Source organism: Cervus elaphus, chromosome 30 (genome assembly GCF_910594005.1).
Source record: "Cervus elaphus chromosome 30, mCerEla1.1, whole genome shotgun sequence".
NCBI classification, from domain to species: Eukaryota; Metazoa; Chordata; class Mammalia; order Artiodactyla; family Cervidae; genus Cervus; species Cervus elaphus.
The window spans coordinates 22,480,376-22,500,806 of record NC_057844.1 but is presented as its reverse complement, the minus strand read 5'-3'; the positions used below and the strand labels follow the sequence as shown (position 1 = coordinate 22,500,806).

Here is a 20,431-nt window from a genome sequence, read left to right as displayed (position 1 = left end):
AACTGAAGCTCCAATACTTTGGCCACCTGATGCGAAGAACTGACTCATTGGAAAAGGCCCTGATGCTGAGAAAGATTGAGAGCAGGAGGAGAAGGGAATGACAGAGGATGAGATGGTTGGATGGCATCACCGACTGGATGGGCATGAGTTTGAGCAAGCTCCGGGAGCTAGTGATGGACAGGAAGCCTGGCGTGCTGCAGTCCATGGGGTCTCAGAGTCGGACACAACTGAGTGACTGAACTGAGTACAGTTAATAGTGAATCAGATAATCTAAGGACCTGGTAATTTAAAAGGTTGCTCTAAAAAAACACATCAAGCAACGTGAGAATCGCTGGCATCTTCATCATCTAACTTACAGAGGAATATTACAGTGACATATGAAAACATAATATGAACGCATAAAGAAAATATCTTTCGGTCCTCCTCAAGAAAAATGTAATACGCTGTTTTCTAAATGTTTGTTTCCTATCCATTTATGTGGGAGGAACTATACTCACCTGTTTCCAGAGACCAGGCAGCAGAAGGGAAGAACTCTGCCCTAAAGAGCTGCCAGTCCACGGTGAGACAGGAAGCGAGAGACAAACCCATGAGAAGGCGCACCCATCACAAGGAATCAAAGGCAAGAGATCCCTTTGGATGGGATTCAACTGGGAGGGAACCAGGAAAGGCTTGGTGAGGGAGTGAGCAAGAGAGGCAATGTGAGCCGAGGAAGGGGGCCGTCAGGAGAGGGGAGCGCCACCAACTCCCACCACACATCGTGCACGGGGACCAGGCCCGGGCGGGGCGCTCTGCCACCACACACGCCGGGGCACCTAGGACTTCAGAAGGCAGACACTGTCCTCAGGAAAACTCACTCCCTCTTAGACAGTACTGAAAACAACTGAGGCAAACTTTATATTCACGCCGGACAGAGGGAGGAAGAAGTTCTGAAGTCACTTAATGAAACAATAAATGAGGCTTCCTCGGTGGCACCGTGGTAAAGAATCCACCTGCCAATGCAGGAGACTGAGGAGACACAAGTTCGATCCCCAGGTCGGGAAAATCCCCTGGAGGAGGAAATGGCAGCCCTCTCCAGTACTCTTGCCTGGAGAATCCCAAGGACAGAGGAGCCTGACGGGCTACAGCCCATGGGGTCGCAAAGAGTCTGACACGACTGAATAATGAGATTTTAGGGCAGGAAAAAAATAAAGGGGAATTTTACATGGAACAAGGCTTCCCAACCTCAGCAACACTGAGGCTTGAGGCTGGCTGACGCTCTGCGGGAGGGCTGTCCGGGTGCCGCTGGGTGTTCAGCAGCACCCATGGTCTGTCCCCTCTGGGTGCTAGCAGCCCCACCCCCAATTGTGACGACCAAAAAAACCCCCAAATTGCCAAATATTCTTTGGGGGGGGGTGCACACGCAAATCCCTCGCAGTTGAGAACCACTGGCCTAGTCTTTTTTGTCCGGAATGCAGAAATACAGACATGCCTCGGACACAATGCAGGTTCCATTCCAGACCACCGAGATAAAGCACACACGCAGTACAGTGGGTCACACGCACCTCTGGGTTTCCTGGTGCATGTAAGTCACGTTTACACTGTTGTTACTGCTGTTCAGTCGCTAAGTCGTGTCCAATTCTTTTCGACGCCATGGACTGCAGCACACCAGGCTTCCCTGTCCTTCACTATCTCCCAGAGTTTGCTCAGACTCATGTCCATTGAGTCGGTGGTGCCATCCATCCATCTCATCCTCTGTTTATTAAGTGCGCAACAGCATTACGTCTCAGGAAATATATACGTACCTTCATTTAAAAATGCAAACCGTCATCTGAGCCTTCAGTGAGTTGTAATCCGTTTGCAATGGTAACATCACAGATCACTGATCACCATAACAAATATAATAATGAATATGTTTGAAATACTGCAATAATTGCCAAAATATAACAGAGATACAAAGGGAGCAAATGCTGTTGGGAAAATGGCATCAAGAGACTTCCTCAACACATGGTTACCACAAACTTTCAATTTGTTTTTGTCATAAAAAAAAAAAAAAAGGCAGTATCAGCAAAACACAATAAAGAGAAGTGCAATAAAATGAGGTAAGGCTGAACTTAGAATATTTTCCTTCCTCTCCTCAATCTGAAAAATCTCTCCAGATAAAACAGATAAGAGGACAAGGGAGACAGTAACATTTGTCTTCTTACATAGCAACCCCAATCTCTTAGCCTTCACAACAATCCCAGGATGTAGTATTCTCATTTTACAGATGAGGAAACCTATACCTAATGTTAACTTGCCCAAAGTTCTGCTAAGTTCAACACGCCTGAATGGATCTGTGACAATACTCCAGGTTCTAAAAGCTACTGCTATTGCTTCTCGGCCTTTCGGGTAAGATCAAGTGTAAACATTACTGCTCCAAGGGGTCCTTTTACTTAGGTAAAGAGAAATTCCATTACCTAAATAAAATAAATATTAATAACTTTCTATAAAACCCCATACTAAATTAAATGGCACAAATCCTGTCCATCTATTAGGAACTACTTGTTCAGGGAAAACCTAACACGCTACCACTTCACCCAAGAAATACACACAAAAGCAGATGGGAGAAATAATTGCTGTGGGTTGATGCCATTTTTCAAGACTGTATGAGAAAGGTAGGGGGGAATGAACACCACTTGGAAGGAGAATCCAAAATTAAGCTTTATCTATCTCTGAAGCACGGCTACCATATCCTCCAAACCACAATCCTCTGGCCAAGCAGCTCCCAACGCAGAGGACTTTCTCTCGACGAAGGGCATCCCAGAGTTATACAGACCAACTGAGATGACCTAGTAAGGTCCCAGCTGTGGGATGGAAACAGGGTCAACTGGTAAAGAAGGCTGACTAGCACCTTATTAAAGTTTGGGTGACAGGTCAGGTAAGAATTTGCCTTATCCTCATCCCTTAAATGAGGGCTCGACAGCCTTCCTGATGCGTAAGCTCGGCCCAAACACAAGTCTTTTCTGTCCAAGTGGGTCAGTATTTGTTCTTTGTTAACCCCACAGCATCACCAGGCCAAGCCCATCTTCCCCGTGCAGGAAGTACTCTTTCTCCTAGGCAGTGTGCAGATGGAGTAACAGAGCCCACACAACACCCCAGCACCCACCAGGCCATCTGGAGAGGAAAACAGGGGCCAAAAACTCCTTTCTGGCACACTCCGAACCATGATTGGGTCACCGGGTCACTTCTCCCAACCCTTCATTAATCACCACCACAAATGCATGCCTTTCCCTCCTCAGAGGACCAGAAAGCTCACTACCCCAAAGGCATACTATACCGGAGGACTCTTTCATCTCTGAGAGTCTAGTTAACTAACTGGACAAGCTAGCAACATTTCTGTCTTAGGGTTGTCACTGTGTGTATTAACTGTTTGGATGCTGAAAATTAACTGATCACCTTATCCATTAATTTTATCTTATTTCCAACTTAAAGTCCTAGTTTTCCTCCAAGATCCCAAACATCATCATTCTCTCTGATACAGCAAAGTGAAGTGGTTAAGAGTCTGAGATCTACAATAAAAACCCACCAGTATCTTGGTTCTCTCACTTACTGTGTGACACTGGGCTGTTTATGCCTCAGGTTCCTCACCTAAAAAACAGGAACAGTCAATTTTTATAAATTATCTTTGTTCAACACTTGGTATTGTCATATTTACCGTGTTTGTCAATATGTAGGGTTTTAAATAGTATATTACAGTTTTAATTAGTTTTCCGGTTACTGATCAACTGGGTCATCTTTTAAGGTACTAATTGGTCATCTGCTTTTCTCTCTCCTATAAATTGCCTATTCATACCCAGTGTTTATTTTGGGGAGAGTTGTTTGACATTTTCTTATTGATTTGTGGGAGTATTTTTAATATTCTGGATAATAATCCAATATGCCTTTTACTACATAGAATACTTCAATTCTGACATAATAAAATGCATCAATCCTTTTAAAAAATGGGGATAGCAATGCTAGCTACTACCTTTTATGTTTATGTGATTGCTTGCCTGAATCCAATATCCTCTAGAGGAGGAGGAAGAGGAGGGATGGAAAATCTCAAACTTTATTTTCATTTCAAAAACCTTAATGCTTCTAATAAAGGCATGTGTTGCTTAAAATTTTTAAAGGCAAAATATAAAGGCAAAAAATAAATTACCCATGTTTATACAATTTAAATACAACCCACCTGTAGTATCTGGGGATATTTCCTTCCAGACATTTCACACAATTGGAAATTGAAACTGAAAGATATCTCATACAGTTGAACAAATTTACATACAATTTTACTCTCTGCTTTTTCACACTGCCAGCTATTTTCCTGTACTATCAGAGGTTCTTCCAAAACACAAAACCAGTCTCCAGAGCACCCTTATTAAACTTGCTACAGAATTACTAGGAAAGTTTAGGAAAGAAAGGTCTAGTTAGCCATTTTAGCTTTCTTGGGTTCTACTCTGTTTTTTTATCTAAACATACTTTTATACAATCAAGACGTCCAGAAACAAAATATGAGAGCCCCAGACTCTCAGCTACTCTGAATCTCAAGTCCAAGTACTTCGGCTAATGCAGAAACGTGTAATATGGCCTAACTACCTAGCTCCCTGCTCTGAGCACCTCAACGTGCCCTACAAGTACTCCCCAGTGCTGTCATTAGCCCCATTTTACAGATAAAGAAGCTAATACAGCAGAAATGTGACTTGTCTAAATATGAATTATCTGTTTACCCCTCTAGAAACAAAACCCAGGACCTCCTCTACCAGTCACTGAAAAATCACAGATCTGGACTAGGCTGATGAGGGCATCAGGAAAAGCAAATGCCAGAGGGAATTCTGACGGCTCTGTAGTGACCCCAACACTGAATCTCAAACACCTTGGTGGTCTACGGGCATCCTCCCAGGGGTGTAAGGAGAGATATCTAAGTGTGTTTTGTAGACACTGGCCGGCCAATTATTCCCAACAATCTGTGATTAAAACAGGACGAATGTTCCTCTCCCGCCTCAGCTCATCCCAGGCGGAGCCAGGTAAGGAAGCCTCCAGGTGGACTGACAAGGAGTGAGGACTCTACTGCTCTGAAAAGAAAGGGCAAAGGTACCAACTAGGAGGACCAAGGAAAGGACGGTGACAAGGGCGAGCATCAAATCCGAAGGACACAGAGACGCGCCCGTGATGCAAGAAGGTCTGCATGCACACAGTACTGGCTCAGAAGCTTCTGAAGTGATTTACGGGAGATTCCCGTCCTTAGTATTAGAGATCTCAACTCCATAAAGCCTGGTTGCTGCTGCTGCTGCTGCTAAGTCACTTCAGTCATGTCCGACTCTGTGTGATCCCACAGACAGCAGCCCACCAGGCTCCCCTGTCCCTGGGATTCTCTGGAGTGAGTTGCCATTTCCTTCTCCAATGCGTGAAAGTGAAAAGTGAAAGTGAAGTCGCTCAGTCGTGTCCGACTCTTAGCCACCCCATGGACTGCAGCCTACCAGGCTCCTCCGTCCATGGGATTTTCCAGGCAAGAGTACTGGAGTGGAGTGCCATTGCCTTCTCCGATAAAGCCTGCTTTGCCTGGGTCAAATCTCTGCAATTAACAGGGGCAGCATTCTCTCTCCTCATTAAAAAAACAAAAACCACACAACCCTGAGATTTTAACTGCTTTCACTAATGTAGACACCTCTCCAGTCTGCAGTCTCATATTCTCTAGGCCCGAAGTTGAAATTTAAAACTTCAGAATGTGAAATCAACCAACACCACCCATTTCAAAAATCAATCATTTCCACATTTAACACGGATGGAGCAGGAAGGTTACAGAATTTGCTAAGCCAGATTCTGGCTAGAGACAAAGTTCAAGATTCACCACTGAAAAGCAAGAGGACACACTGGAGCTCAGTAAAAACAGCTGATGACAATATACACCTAGCACAACACTGATATGGCTAGGATTACTCATCTTGCACTTTGGTGTGGTCCTCCCTTCCAAAAGTCAAACACAGGTTGACTACACATCTCAGAACGGGATGGATGCGGCAGTGCTGGAAGTCACATCTATACATTCAGACTATCCCACATCCAAAACGCTCTTTCCTTCCCTCCCCCTGATTACTTATCAGCACAAACTGTAGTTTAAAAAAAATCAAGACAGGCAGACTAACAAGCTTTTAGCATAAAAGGCTAAAATACACTGAGTTGCTTCCATTAAGTTTATTCCCCTCAGTTACTTGCCTCCTTGCAGATCTCCTCTTCACAGGTCTGGCTTAACGTGGGGCTCCTACTTCGTTCATTTGAGACACAGGACCACTGTCCTCCAAACCCTGATGAGAACCCAACACAGGCCTCCTAGCCCTGTTCTCTTACCTCTCTTCTATGTCAATGGGAGACACAGCATCCGAAAGTTAGCACGGGCCTTCTCTCCAGCCACCCGACCAGAAGCGCGCTGTCCTGGGACAAGGGCACTGCCAGCGCCGCTGTGTACTATACTGGTTCGATGTTTTGACAACGTGTACAAATCTTAAGTCCTTGGAAGTGTTTACTAAGGAGTTGGGACGGGTTAGCTGGGAAAATAATTATGGGAAATGGCTTCAGATACATGAAGGGGAAATAAAGTTAGCTGATTCAATGAAGCTCCCAAGTCCAGACCCAGGAGCAAACCAGGGGCTAGGAGGAGGGGAATTATACATCAACACAGAGGCTCAATACAGAAATAAACTTTTTAGCACTGTGGGTGGTAGGGATTCTCAAAATCTCCAAGTGACCAACCAGAGGCTCACACACCAAGCAGTGCTTTTAAAATTTATTCAACTAAAAACTTCATGATTCCGCATACCTTCTCTTACACAAAGCTCAGTAAACTTTAAAGGCCTTGAGCCAAAAGTCAAGAACAAGGAGATAAATAGGAATCGCAACTCTTTAAGGTAACCTCTATATAGACAACTCCTTGTTGTCTGTTTCAGACACAAATCTCCTTGTAAATACTTCTGAATGGGATCAGATCTATTAATGATTTAGTGATCATTTCCAATGGCAGTCGTAAGTACCATCAGGTTGCTGGAACCAGCAATAAACTTTAAGCAAAGGTCTCACCTGATTTTCATTAATAAGCTGGAAAAATGTATTCAAAACAAATGAGAGGGCTGAAATGAGAAGGAAAGCAAAGAGGTGATGAAAAAAGAATGGGGGGTGGTGATGATCAAAAGCAGAACTATTTTAAAATACAAGCATGTGGATGTGTGCCCTCAAAAAGCTCAGAGGGCTGCACGAGGCATTCTTCATTTAGTGCATAACTGAAAACAAAATAGAGTCCCTACATGGAACACTGTTAACTAACCCACCCTGGGTATTGACCTTAGGTGGGGAATGAGAAAATTAAATGGCAGGCCTATTGGTGGGTTATCGGGAGGTAGGGATACTTTGATTTTCTGCTCAAAGTGCTCACAGCAAAAGGTGACTTTTAAAAAGAAAATACTGTAAAACTCTGACTGCAACAGTTTCTCTCCACTTCATCAAGTTTCAGAAGCTAAAATTTCATGACAATTCAAAGGGGATAATTTTTGATGTCAGTTTTGACTACATTCAGGAAACATAATCACACAGGTAAGCTTTTAGTCAGTAGCAGCCAACACTCCCCTCCTCGGGGAGAGGGGCAAATACGTCCCCCCTTTGCAGTTGATGGCAAACTTAGGACTGGTAAAGACATCACAAAAAGACAAGCATTTTAGTTCTCTTTGCCATGTGTACATGGATGAAAGAAGAGTTCAAAGACCCTAAAATGTCGAGCTCGTCAAAAATTTAAATCTAGATCAGAGAAAATAAAACTAAATATGAGTATAGCATTTTCTCAGTATTTGGCACTACTTTCGTAGGCTCAGACTCCTAATAAAAAGCATGCCGAGTGTACCACACCCAGAAGAGAAAACTAATACCCTCTTTGTGTGATCCAATTTTGCTTTTTTCCTGTCTTCCTCCACCTCTGATTGAAAGAGCCAAAATGCATACTCCCACACTATCACAGGAAACAAAGCCAGGGAATTCCATCTAAAGTGAAGGATGTCAAATTGCCAAGCACGCCTAGCAGGATGTCAAAGGCCATGCCTCGTGTTCGACCACACAAAAATACTACTAAATATATCTATTGCCAGAATGAGTTACTGTAAATCCAAAAGCTGTCACCTGGTGAAAAAAGGCAGAAGGGACATTAAACTCAAAAGGGTTTAAGCCTACAGGGGGGAGCTGTCCCGGCTGACTTTCAAGTTCATTTGCACAATAAATGCGGTCTGACAAGTCATTACGCTCTTCTCGGTGGGCCCGCTCTTCTCGGTGGGCCCGTGAGCCGGCAGTGTGTCCCTCGCAGGGCTGCAGAAAGGTGGCTGCTGGCTGGTTTCAAGCCTGAGGAACAAGACAACAGCCCAGGGGAGCAGGGACAGCTCATCAACAGAGGTGAGCTTTTCTGCAAAAGGCAGGTGGAGGACTTGAAACTCTGCTTAATAAAATTCAATGTCATTTTTCTCAGTGAGTCCCTCAAACAGTCTCAGCAAGCCACCCAGAAACGAGTTTAATGGGGCACATGATTTAAGGGGTGGGGGGCTATCTCCATTTTCAATCCCAGGGGTGGATTCAGAGTTAAGGATCACAAAGACTTTAGTCATGAATCCTTCTGAAATGGTTTAAGTTTTCCTGTTATCCTTCATTACTTCTTCCTCCCAGCGCTCTTTTAAGAGTGATTTGAAACACAAATGGAGGTGGGGAGTGTAAATGAGGCATAATTGGCGGCCCTGAGTTGTCAATTGCAGTGCAATCGATCTCCGCTCTAAGACTTCCAGAACTGAATGTGTTTTCCCTTTTCTCTTCTTGGCTTTTACACATAAATACAGGCAGAGGTAATGGGTAGTCTAAGGACACAGCCATCAACAGCTTGTCTTTGATTAAAATGTCTCCATAATTTCATCACAAAAGAAATTAAGCAGGAATTCCTTCTAGGAACACATTCAGCATTTCAAGTGACTCAAGATAGTTTACACTATTCAATGGGAGCACATGGCACAATAATCAGTATTTTTAATTTTTTTCATAGAAATATAATTTAGAAGGCATGCAATCAGAAAGTAGTAAGGTCTAACACTGACTGACTTCAAACACGCACCCTCCTATTGTTCATGGAGAAAAAAACCACTCAGCATAAATATGAGCTGCCTCCAGATCAATATCAATATTCCCTCCATTTTATTCTCTATCCCCTACCCTTCAGCTCAAAATAAAGCAATCACACCAAGGAATGCAAGGCACAAACTTAATATTCAAACTACTTACCAAATGGCTTGTAACTCAACTCGGCTGAACAGATTAATTTAATACTGACTAGAGTCAGACACCACAGTGAGAAATTCAGGCTGAAAAGACCATGCAGGAGGGCAGCCTCTGAAAGGATGGTGACAGACAGGGAGACTAGCCCTCCAGCACAAGGACCCACCTAAACACTGAAGCGTAGCCAGAGGAATTCTGGAAGCTTCTGACAATCATGCTTCTAAAATTTTATTTAATAAAGTGACTTCTGCATTAAAAAAAAAAAATGTTCTTGGTACAATTCATTATCAAAAGTATCAAAATGGCATTTCAAGAAATATAGAGCACTTTAAGGAAACACCTCAAGAATAATATTACAGGGCTACAACAGAGCAGGGGGATCACAGCTGGAGAAGTACTCATTACAGAAACAAAAAAAAAGAGAATGTAAACTGCATCAAAATGTGCCTCATTACAGGAATTTCTAACTCTAGAAAATTTCTTTCTTTGGCATTAATTTTTTAATTATCCCATGTATTTCAGAAGAGAATAAAAACAACAATAGAAACCATTATAGTGACCCTCTTCTAAAACAGGTCACCAAATACTGTGCTTAACATCAGCGTTCCATCACAACCTGAAAGTCTACACATTAATGCAAATGCATATAATAAATATAAACCCAGGCCCTACATTAAGTAATTCTACTCCAGGAATTCTAAAGGGTTCAGAAATCACTTTGGGTAACCAGAGCTGGCGTACAGGAATCTCTCACATTCAGTGGATGCAAATGTCACAATGGGCTACCAAAGAGAAAGTTAAATTCCAAAAGGCTGAGGGAGAGAGACCAATACAGCCGCACAGATTAGAGAACTCTCTCAGTCCTGAGGGTCCACAGGACTCTTTCATATTCACTGCATGTAAATTTCATGATGGCATGCATATCTACCCATCCAGAGAAAAAAAGATTACATTCAAGTTTAGAGAGGTGCAGCCAGCTAGGTTATCGGGTATACAAACAACCTCAGCTGATATTTACAAGTTCAGCAAGTTCCCCTTGGCTACCTCCCCCTCAGACCCCTTCAAGGCTGGCCTTGCGGAGCAGACAGGTGATGCAACGCCTGCCTTTAAGGTGGCTGGGCGTCTCAAGTATTCAAATCACAGTACTGGCGGGCTGAAATCTGACAAGGAACCCTCGCTGGTGTGACAAATTGATGATCCTGCAAATTAAACATTATAGAGTAAAGAACATCTCAAATGCACCTACCTCGCTGCAACCCTACACTAAGGAATAACTGCAAAAATTCATGTCAAAATAGGAGTGCAATGAAATCCACTGCCTTAAGAATCTGCCAAAATAAGACCCTCTGGCTAAACCATATGCAAACCATTTCCTTTTACCTAGCTTCCAAACAACCAAACTGTCTGAGATATGATATATATTTACTTCTATAGACCATTTCCATATATTTATGTGGTTATTTTATTTTTTTAGCTTTGAAGGACACACAATATTAACAAGTCTAGAAATTAACATAATTCAATTTTTTATCTCTCCAAATTGGACTTGAAATTCAAATGCATTTCTTTTCAGGTAGACCCTCTTCACTCTTAACCCTCAGCATCACTACAAACATACTGCTCCCTCCTTCTGTGGGCAGGCACTTCTCATTCAGACAAGAGAGGTCCTCCCTCAAGCCACCTACATGGCAGGCTTCTGAGGCATGATATTGGTAGAGGAAGGTACTTATTTTTTAATTAAAATAGGAACACTGATATGGGGAGGGGGGCACTGCAAAGAGGCAAAGCTAAGTGCCTCCTCCTCCTCTTCCTCCTTCCTTCAGGAGGCATGCCTCTGTCTTGGCTTGAGTCCAAATAAGAGGGGGTTAATCATGCTCTTTGAGACTTTTTTACTTCAGGTACAAAACACAACCACTGAGGTCCCCTCCCCCTTCCTGAAATCAGGTTCCTTTAGCTACTTTCAAATTTTTAACTCAGCAAACCAATAATGTAGGCCCCTCACTAGCAATGCAAAGGCAAGCTGTGTAACAACTCAGGGTCACAGCAGCAAACAGAAAAACATTTCTTCTCAAACCCTGACTGTGCATGCCTGCTTTGCAACAAGTCCTGTCCAACTCTTTGCAACCCTGTGGACTGCAGCGCGCAGGCTCCTCTGTCCAGGGATTCCCAAGCAAGAATACTGGAGTGGGTTGTCATTTCCTACTCCAGGGGATCTGCCCAACCCCGGGATTGAACCCACATCTCCTGCATTGGCAGGCGGGTTCTTTACCACTGAGCCACCTGGTCCTGATTGTTATCAAGTCTCCAATTTAATAAAAGGAAAGATTCACAAAACCATGACCCGTTTTCTAGATTCAGAAAGAAAGGCAATTGAGAAATAGCCTTCATCAAAATAGCCTTCATTAGACATCATCAAATGAAGGAAAAACCAATGGACACAGGCCACCGCCTCTTCCCACCCTCTTTCTCAGGACAGCTTTGCTTTTAAACAGGTGAGCTGGGCAGCATCTCCAGAGCTGTCAAGATCATGGGGTTTAGTACTAGATCAGGTCTGTCACTTCAGCCACACAAAGAATAATGCTACAATTAAGACAAATATCATCTAAGGAAGAAAATTAATCAATGCAAAAAAAAGACTTTCTTTTTAGGTCAAAGACCAACGCAGAGATTATTATAGAACCAAGTCATGGTCAAAAAGGTGGCAGCCTGGGCATCTCCATGCATGTGGCTGGCGAGGGTTGGAGAAGAGCAGGACCTGTCAGAGGCAAGAGCACATGCCAGGTCACAGGCACACTCCCATGGGCCACGTGCTTTGGAGGTGACACTCTCTTCTCAAAAGATGGTAGTGCCACCCACGATCATTAAGAACTGAAGAACTCACATGACTTGGTGTCAGCAGGAACGGGCCACCGTGGAAGAAATGACCTGTCAACCCACAGACCTCCCCAGTGACTTCTAACTCTGCCCAGAGGGAGATGTTTTACCTCTCTCTCTCTGCTTATGGAATGAAAGACCAAAGACCTGGCCAGCAATTTTCACCCTCACTCAATCTACAGAAGTAGAGAGGGGGAAAACAAGACTGACCAATCGTTTCCTAGTTGCTTTTGACTAGATGACCCAGACATCGTTAGCAACCACACAAGAGGGATGACCTGGTGTGCTGTGAAAGCTACTTCATCCAGGTGAGTGGTAACTTACTCATTTAACAAAACCTCACAGTGGTGACCTATGTGGTCTATTTTTGCATCACTGTCCCCCTCCCAGCAGCAGGGTATCTTCTGAATAAAGTGCTGTCTGCTACTATAGATATAAACACACAAGAAAAACAGCTTCCTACATTTCTTCAACACCTATCATTTCTAAAATTGCTTATAAGTTTTAATATATCTGTATGTCTGCCTTTTGATATGCCAGAGTTTTTACGGTATAAACCTTTTAGTTCACCAAAAGGCTAGTCAGATTCACTTCAAGTATTCTGAATTCATGCAGTTATGTCTACCTTCCTGACATCAATTTTGGGTTTAGTCTATCTAAATTTAACCTCCTCTGGATCTGTTGAAACACCTTCTTATAACCTACTTCATACTGTACTTGGGTTAGTGGATAAAGATATAATGAAAAAGTTATTAAGGATATCTGACATTTAAACTGTAAAGCAACATAACTTTCACTCATAATTGCTGTAGGTTTATGTAAAGACTGATAACTTCAAGATTTCTCATTAAAAAAAAAAAAAAAAAAAACCTAAGAATTACACCCAATCATCTTTCTTTGAATCACTCTGTCCCCAGGACACTGGGCATGAAAGTTGATTTTAAAGAACCAAGTAAAAAGCTAAACATTTTATAAACCTCTACTAGTCACATTAAGTCGATTCTGTTCCACGCATTACCAAATTCTATACATCAGTTTTAAATCAAATGCAGCACACTGTCTTCAAATTGCATTCCATGGGCATCTATATTTACAGGAGAGCATGTTTCTGAGAAATTGTATTTAGAAAACTTAAAATGTAAGCCTATTTTCACAATTTCTTATATTACAAAAACAAAGATACAATCTCATAGAAAAATTTGGTTTATATTATTTTTATAATGTATATAAAGTCCAAGTTCAGTCTGACAGTAGACTCTGCTTCCCATACTTTTCACACCTTCCCTATGTGCAGCCTATATCCATCTCACAGAGAAACTGTGCTTCCCTATTTTCACGCCCTTATGAAGGCCAACCCATCATTCCAAACATAAATTTTAAAAACAAGGATTGATGGGAAGATGGATGTGCCAACAGACAAATATATGATAAAGCAAGTACAATAAAATGAAACAAGTAGAAACTAGATGATAGGTAGACGAGTGTTCAGTAGAGAATATTTTATAATGAAATTTGGGGAGAATAACATTCCATTTTCAAGGTCCACCTCAATGACCAACCCAGAACTCCACTTTTCTCAAAGGCACTTAACCATGCTAGCATGTATCATATTACATGTCACATCTAACCTCCCTACAGGATCCACATTTGAATCATTTTTTTATCAATCAAATGCCTCTAATATAACTTACACACAATAACCATTCAACAAATGGGAAGAAAATACTTTGACTACAGACTGAAAATAATCAGTTCTTTAACTGTACTAATAAAAATATCCTGATGTATTACGTGAGAATAACTGCAGATTTAGCTTTCCAATTTTATTGGGCCTAATACCAAAACTAATTCACTTTTCTTTCTTTTGGTTACAGTAAAGCTACATGAGGACCGGTGGGAGGGGTTGGGGGGGGAGAGGTGACCCAAATGCCTTCCAAGTGGCAAGAATAACTCAACCCAAGACTCAGTACTTTCAGCACTTAGCCCACAAGTCCATAAACCATCGACAGACTGAGTCGAGTAAACTGGGATGCCAGTGGAAAAAGAAAAAAAAAAGTTGGTTGTTTTTTTTTAAAAAAAGGTTGAACCACTTGAAATCACCAATGTACAAATAAGCATTTTCATGTTTCTTGTGTTCTATCTAAGACTACAAAAAAAAAAAAAGGTAGTAATTGTCTTCTAAGACTTTCTGTGCCACTGACTTGAATATTGTTGGTCCTTATTGGTAATTAACCAAAATAAGGAGGATCCATCAACACTTGAGTACATTTGTACATTTGTACACAGAGTATCCATTGAAATAACAAGCCTTTACCCCTCAGACACACCAAAATAAACACTTTCAAGTTCATCTGGTCCTCTCTGGTTCACAACTGAGTAACAATCTACCAACTTAAGACCTCTGTGTACACCAGGGCAGGTGGGGGACTGGGCAAGTCTTTGCAAACTGTTACTATGAAGGCACACCTTGAACTGCAGAAGCAGGGCTGGATCTGCTCCTTCAACGTGGAGCACAACTATGCAAACTCCTCTGCTCTCTCCCACACCATGGGGCTTACACAGCCTTTCTAAGAGGATCCCAGGAAGCCCGAAAGTTATGGCACACAAAGACCAAAAAAAAAAAAAAAAACCAGCAGAGTCAATTCCCATGATGCCAGGGTACTGGGTCATTTCCAAGGGCAGAGGGTGCCAGAAAAATACAAACAGTTCAGGCTTCCCAAAGAAATTCCAGGCTAATACAGACGTTCTCTTAGAAAGTCACCCAGAACTGCAGTTTAGGAGCTTGAATCAAGAGGTTAGAGAACAAGGGCAAGCAAAACGTTGGGGCCGCCCCATCAGGGATTCTAAGCAACCACTGAGTATTCACTTCTCCCTCCCCATTTCATGTGGGGGGGGAGGTGCTCAGTGGTTCAATCACGTCCAACTCTTTGCAACACTATGGACTGTAGCCCGCCAGGCTCCTCTGTCCATGGGATTCTCCAAGCAAGAATACTGGAGTGGGTTGCCATGCCCTCCTCCAGGGGATCTTCCAGATCCAGGGATTGAAACCACATTTTTTGCACTGGCAGGCAGATTCTTTGCCACCGCACCACCTGGGAAGCAAGCACTTAAAAGATCCCCTCGCAGTGCATGATAGCTGGCAATACTTCTGTCCATTGCCAATGCCATAGCCTTTCAGTAACTGGGGGGGGTGTGTGTGTGTGTGTAGAATCTCAACAAACGTCAACATTTTTTAAAGTATACATGAGACATGAGAATTTAAAATGTCTTCTTTCCAGTATTCACATGTTTGTCACTTAAAAAAAAAAGCTGAATATCATTCAAAAATAGAAGCCACCCCTCCTGCCGCATCTCCCCAAGGATTTACCAGAAGACCGAAAGTAAAATAAAAATGAAGCTCTTATGAGGGGCAATTACGTATTCACATTTGACATCTATTTGGGAACTTCTGAACAAAACATCTGAGCCACAGACATGTTCACATCAGGCCCACATAACTTTCAGCCTATAGCAAATAAGACATCACACTTCGCTGCATTAGCCCCTTTCCCAACTCTCTTTCCTCATGCTCCTTTCCTCAGACACATACATTGAGATTTTCACCTGACTGTAAAAAACGTTTTCTTTAAGGTTAATTTCAATAATGATCACAAGATTCTGTCAAATATAACTGTGCAGTAAGAAAGCAGCCGTCAAACCTGCCATGGAATCTCTGTGGCTAAATTACTCACCTGCAGATTGAAAGCCCTCAGAATAGAAAAGAATTTTTAAACACTATGAGAAAATGCACCATCAGGTCACAAGCTATCTCAGGTAGCTCATAGTAAAACAATTTTAACAACTGTTAAGACTTACTGTTGAAGTAAGCTATTAACCTATATTATTAAGTGTTCCAAATAATTTCAAAACAAAAACAAAACACAGAGCCAGAACTCACAATATTACTTCCCAAGCTCTAGAAAACTTTCTGTATGGGAAGAGGAAAAAAAAAAAAAAGATCATAGAAATGAAGTTTCACTATTTATAAATACTGTACATGGTTTAAAAGATCCCGGGTTTTCCAAAAGTCTCAGCTTCCACTTTGTGTGTAGCCTTATGACAGCTCTAAGCAATATTCAAACAAGTATAGAGAAGATTTTGCATACCATTCCTACAAATACAAATGCATATCCCACAAATACAACCAGTCTTTAAGGAACTAAAAGTTTCTGAACTTTTCAACAGCTTTCCAACTATTCTGTCCTATGCAACTCACTTTCAAATTCTCAGGCAGGCCTCAGGAAGTAAAGCACAACAAACTATATTTAATTAAATATTCAATCTAATTCCCTACAGTAAATCACAGGAAATAACTTAGTTCCAAAGCAGCCTCTCCTAAAGCAGTCAAGTTTGGGTTGATTTGCATTTTAGAATTGAATTTTTTTTTCCAAGCTAAAAGTCATAGTAAAATTTCTCCTTTTTATGAATCTTTAAAACACAGTGAGTCTTTCAGATCTGAGAGTGAAACTTGGTTTTAACAAGTAACTCATTTTTATGAAAACTCCAACCAGAAGATGAGTTATGAGTTAGAAAACACTTCAGGTTGTTTCTTTTCTTCTTAAAATACCCTTTTACTCAAAGTGAAAATGCACTTGCTGTAATCTGACTTGCACCAACTGACTGATACACCTGAAACATTTCCTCAGTTGAGAATGGCAGCATGCTCCCTCCCAAAGCCCCAGGAGGTTTCTACTGGGAACTGCTACTGCTGGGAGCCACCACTGGGCCTCTAATTCTGGACCAATAATTCTTACTAACATTTAACAGATCTTCCAGCTCTAAGCAGTACATTTTCTTTAATTATAATTGCATTTGGGAAAAAAATTAAAACAAGAAAGAACCTAATATAAATGGCTTGAGTGGGTGATTTTAGCCTTAGAATCTTTTTTTTTTTTTTTTTTAGAATCTTTTATTTTTAAAGCACTTAAAAAAAAAATAAAAACATTTAAGCTATATTCCCAGTTTAAGAATGTCTTAAGGCTACATGAGAGGCGAAACTAAAAATAATTCCCAAACTTTGCCTTCCCCTATCTTCAAAGAAAGGCACTCCAACAAGCTGAAGTAGGCTGTATCCATTTCCAAGGACATGCAAAAACGGTGTTAAGTACACATTGTACTCTGAATGATTAAAAAAAAAAAAAAGGTTTTTTTAATAGCAAATGCTTTATAAAAGCTCAAACAGAATTAATAAATAAGTACTTAAATTCAAATGTTAAAGTAAAAGTGAATTTGGCAGACACCCTCTATTTTCTAACTTAAAAGAATATACACAGCGCATAAAGTACAGAGGCTCTTTACCTTTTAGAAGCACTTGGTAAAATGGCATGTAATACCTAGTAATGAATGAGATTATATGTGAGGCTTTTACTCTAAAAAGCACTTCGGAAGAAATAAGATCCTGGCTCCTTCTCCACGAGTTTCAATACGATGTGATTAACTTAACCTTTCCGACACACATTAACCACTGGGATGACACTGTATGTAAAACAACCTTGGTGTAACAAGTGCGCAGCAAAGAAAATTACTATGCTGTACAGTCCAGATGAAGGGTGAGGAGGAGTCTGGCTCAACTACAGAACCTTGACATCCATCCTTCTACCTGTGACACTGAGCAACTGCCAGATTCTGGAAGCCGTAGGGCGGACGGAAGGCCGGTCAGCCTCCCCTGAGCCCGCCCTCCTGAGCACCCCAGGGCCTTCTCTACCTCGGTGGAGGGATGGACCTGCCCCCTCCAGGATCTCTCCAGATGGGTATCTGTCTCTCTCTCAGAAAGACAAAAAGGGCCAGAAGCACTTCATCTACAGGGTCTCCATCGAGGCAGGAGGTCCCTCCGGTTCCCTAGATTCGAACCTCCACTCTAACTCCCCCAAAATACTGGTCTCAAAGCCCCCTGCCTTGCCTCTCGGATCTGCACCTCCGTACTAAGATGGAAAAGCAACAGAGGACACATTTTCCCAACCCCGGTCATCCAGGGGAGCCTCTCTGTGCCTAATTAAAGGCCTTGAGCCTAGGGCGAGGCCAAGTTTGCGGGGCACTTCCTGGCGCGGAGAAGCGCTGGCCTCGCCGCCCCGCGGCCGGGGCCAGGCGGCGCGCGCGGCCAGAACGCGCTGGCCCTTTAAAGGCGCAAGCTTCCTGCGCCCGCGGCCCCTCCCTCGCCGTCGCCAGCTCCCGCCCCCGCCGAGGGTCACACTTGAACTTTAGCTCGCCTCGCGCGGCCGGGCGCCGGCGCTCCGCCGGCGGTGGCCGCCCCTTCGCACGTGTCGGAGGCGCTACCTCTGGCTGGGCGCGCCCGGCCCCCGGCACTCGAGGCCACTTCCAAACGCAATCAAAACAAAACAAAATGCACGCGGGCCTCCCGAAACTGCGCGGTCGGCCCCACGGGCCTCCCGGCTGGCGCCCTGCCGTTCCCCTCCACCTGCAGCTCCGTCCCCGGGCGGCGGGGCTCTGAGGCCCCCATCGCCGCGCCCTCCTCCGCCCCGCGCGGCGGAAACGGCTCCGCGGGGCGTCCCGGGGCTTGGGGGTGGGGGACGCCCGCCGCGTGGGCGGCGGGGAGCCGCTCTCACCCCCGATGTCCTGGGGGATGGGGAGCGGGAATATGAGCAGCGGCTTGAGTCCGAGCGAGCCGAGGGGGAACAGCTCCCAGTGGACCCCCCGCCCCACCCCTCTCTTTCACGGGCGAACTTTTCTGGCCGCTTGGAGGTCCACTTCTTGGCGTCCGTTTCCTCACCCCCTCTGGTCCCAGCGAGCCCCTTCCCGGTCCCGCTCCAACTCTCAGTAGAGCGCGCGCGCACACACTCAGTCCTGTCCCCCCACCCCCGACGGGTCCCGGGTAAGCCCACCACCCACCTCTGCCACTCTCGCCATCACCCTGCACGCGCTGCCCGCATGCCTTGCACTTTCAGGCCAAGCGAACTTGCACCGGCGAGAGCCCCCCCGCCCCCATCCTCCTCCTCAGCCCCGCCGCGACCTCAGGCGGAGGCCGGCGCCCCCGGACACCCACCCGCCCCTCCCGCTTCGGCCGTGCGCCCGAAGGCCGCTCACCTTCCAGCCCGCCGAGCTGTTGCTGTCGCCCTTATCCTTGAAGTAGGGCACGCTCTTGACCATCCACTCGTAGATCTGCGACAGCGTGAGTCGCTTCTCGGCCGAGCTCTCGATGGCCTTGGTGATGAGGTCGGCGTAGGACAGGTTGCCCCACGCGTTGCGGCGGGACGAGCTGCTCTTGCGCGGCTGCCCCGCGAGCGGCCCGCCGGCGGCGGCCGCGGCGGCGGCGGGAGGCACGGGCGGGTGCTGCGACAGCGGGCCAGGCGGCGGGGGCTGCGGAGGCGCCGGGTGCAGGCAGCCCGCCTCCGGGCCCTGGAAGTCGCTGCACAGACCCCCGGTGGCGGCAGCTGCGGCCGCTGCGGCCGCCGCCGCCACCGCCGCCGCCGCCGCCGCGGCCGCCGCTACGGAGCCGGGCGCCTGCTGGAAGTCCCCGCTCTCCTCCAGCAGGCTCAGGTTGCTCATGAAGTCGGTGTTGACAGCGGCCGCCGAGGCCGAGGGCAGGCCCGCGGCGCCGTCGGGGTTCGCCGCCGCGCCGCCCGACGGCGCCGGGCTGGAGGTAGCCGAGTTGGACTGGCTAAACTCCGGCCGGGGCAGCGGCCAGGTGCACGAGCGCGGCCGGGGCAGCGGCTCGAAGTCCGGGTCGATCTCCACCACCTGGGGCGCTTCGGCCATGGTGACCCCCCCACCCTTCCCCCAGCCGCGGGACTTGCCCAGAAGTGAGAAAAGCGCAGCACCGGGCAGGGGGGGGCGCCGAGGGGAGAGAGGGCGCCGAGAGCCGGTCCGAGATCTGCGGGAAGGGGTGAGGTCGGTGCAGCGAGCGGACGGAAACCGGGAGGGAGGCGCGGCGGCGGCGGAGTGGAAGCGCGAGCTCAGAACTTAACTTCACGGCTCCGTCCGCATCTAGGCGCCTCCGGGTCCGCTGCACTGACTGGACGGCAGGCCAGAGTCGTCGGGGCCCCGACAGCGCTGGCGTCGCGCTCCCCGCCGAACGAAGGGCGAACGGACGGACGCCGCGGGCCGCTCGCTCTCCCCGGGCGGGCGCGACCGCGGCGCTGCTGCCTGTTGAATGCGGCGGCGGCGGCGGCAGCAGCTGCAGCGACTACGCGACCGCCCCGACTTACGGGATCTGCCGCCGCCCCCCGCCGGCGGCGGCGGCGGCGCGCGCGCCGGCCCGCCCCTGACGGACGGCCCC

The 20,431-nt window shown here is 45.6% G+C and overlaps 1 protein-coding gene across 3 annotated transcripts in view; it reads right to left on the bottom strand.

Moving 5' to 3' along the window:
* The window catches only part of FOXO1 (forkhead box O1), a 92,182-nt gene extending 71,809 nt beyond the window's left edge, over positions 1 to 20,373 (bottom strand). Inside the window, exons 1-2 of one of the 3 annotated variants that reach the window (XM_043891519.1) lie at positions 19,639 to 20,372; positions 19,240 to 19,458 (exon numbers count right to left, since the gene is read on the bottom strand). In XM_043891519.1, coding sequence (XP_043747454.1) covers positions 19,240 to 19,458; positions 19,639 to 19,911 — 492 coding nt within the window. In that variant the 5' untranslated portion in view covers positions 19,912 to 20,372. Of the gene's footprint in view, positions 1 to 19,239 lie in introns of all 3 variants that reach the window. The other 2 variants (XM_043891520.1, XM_043891518.1) reach the window with 2 other exon arrangements.
* Positions 20,374 to 20,431: the final 58 nt, after the last annotated feature.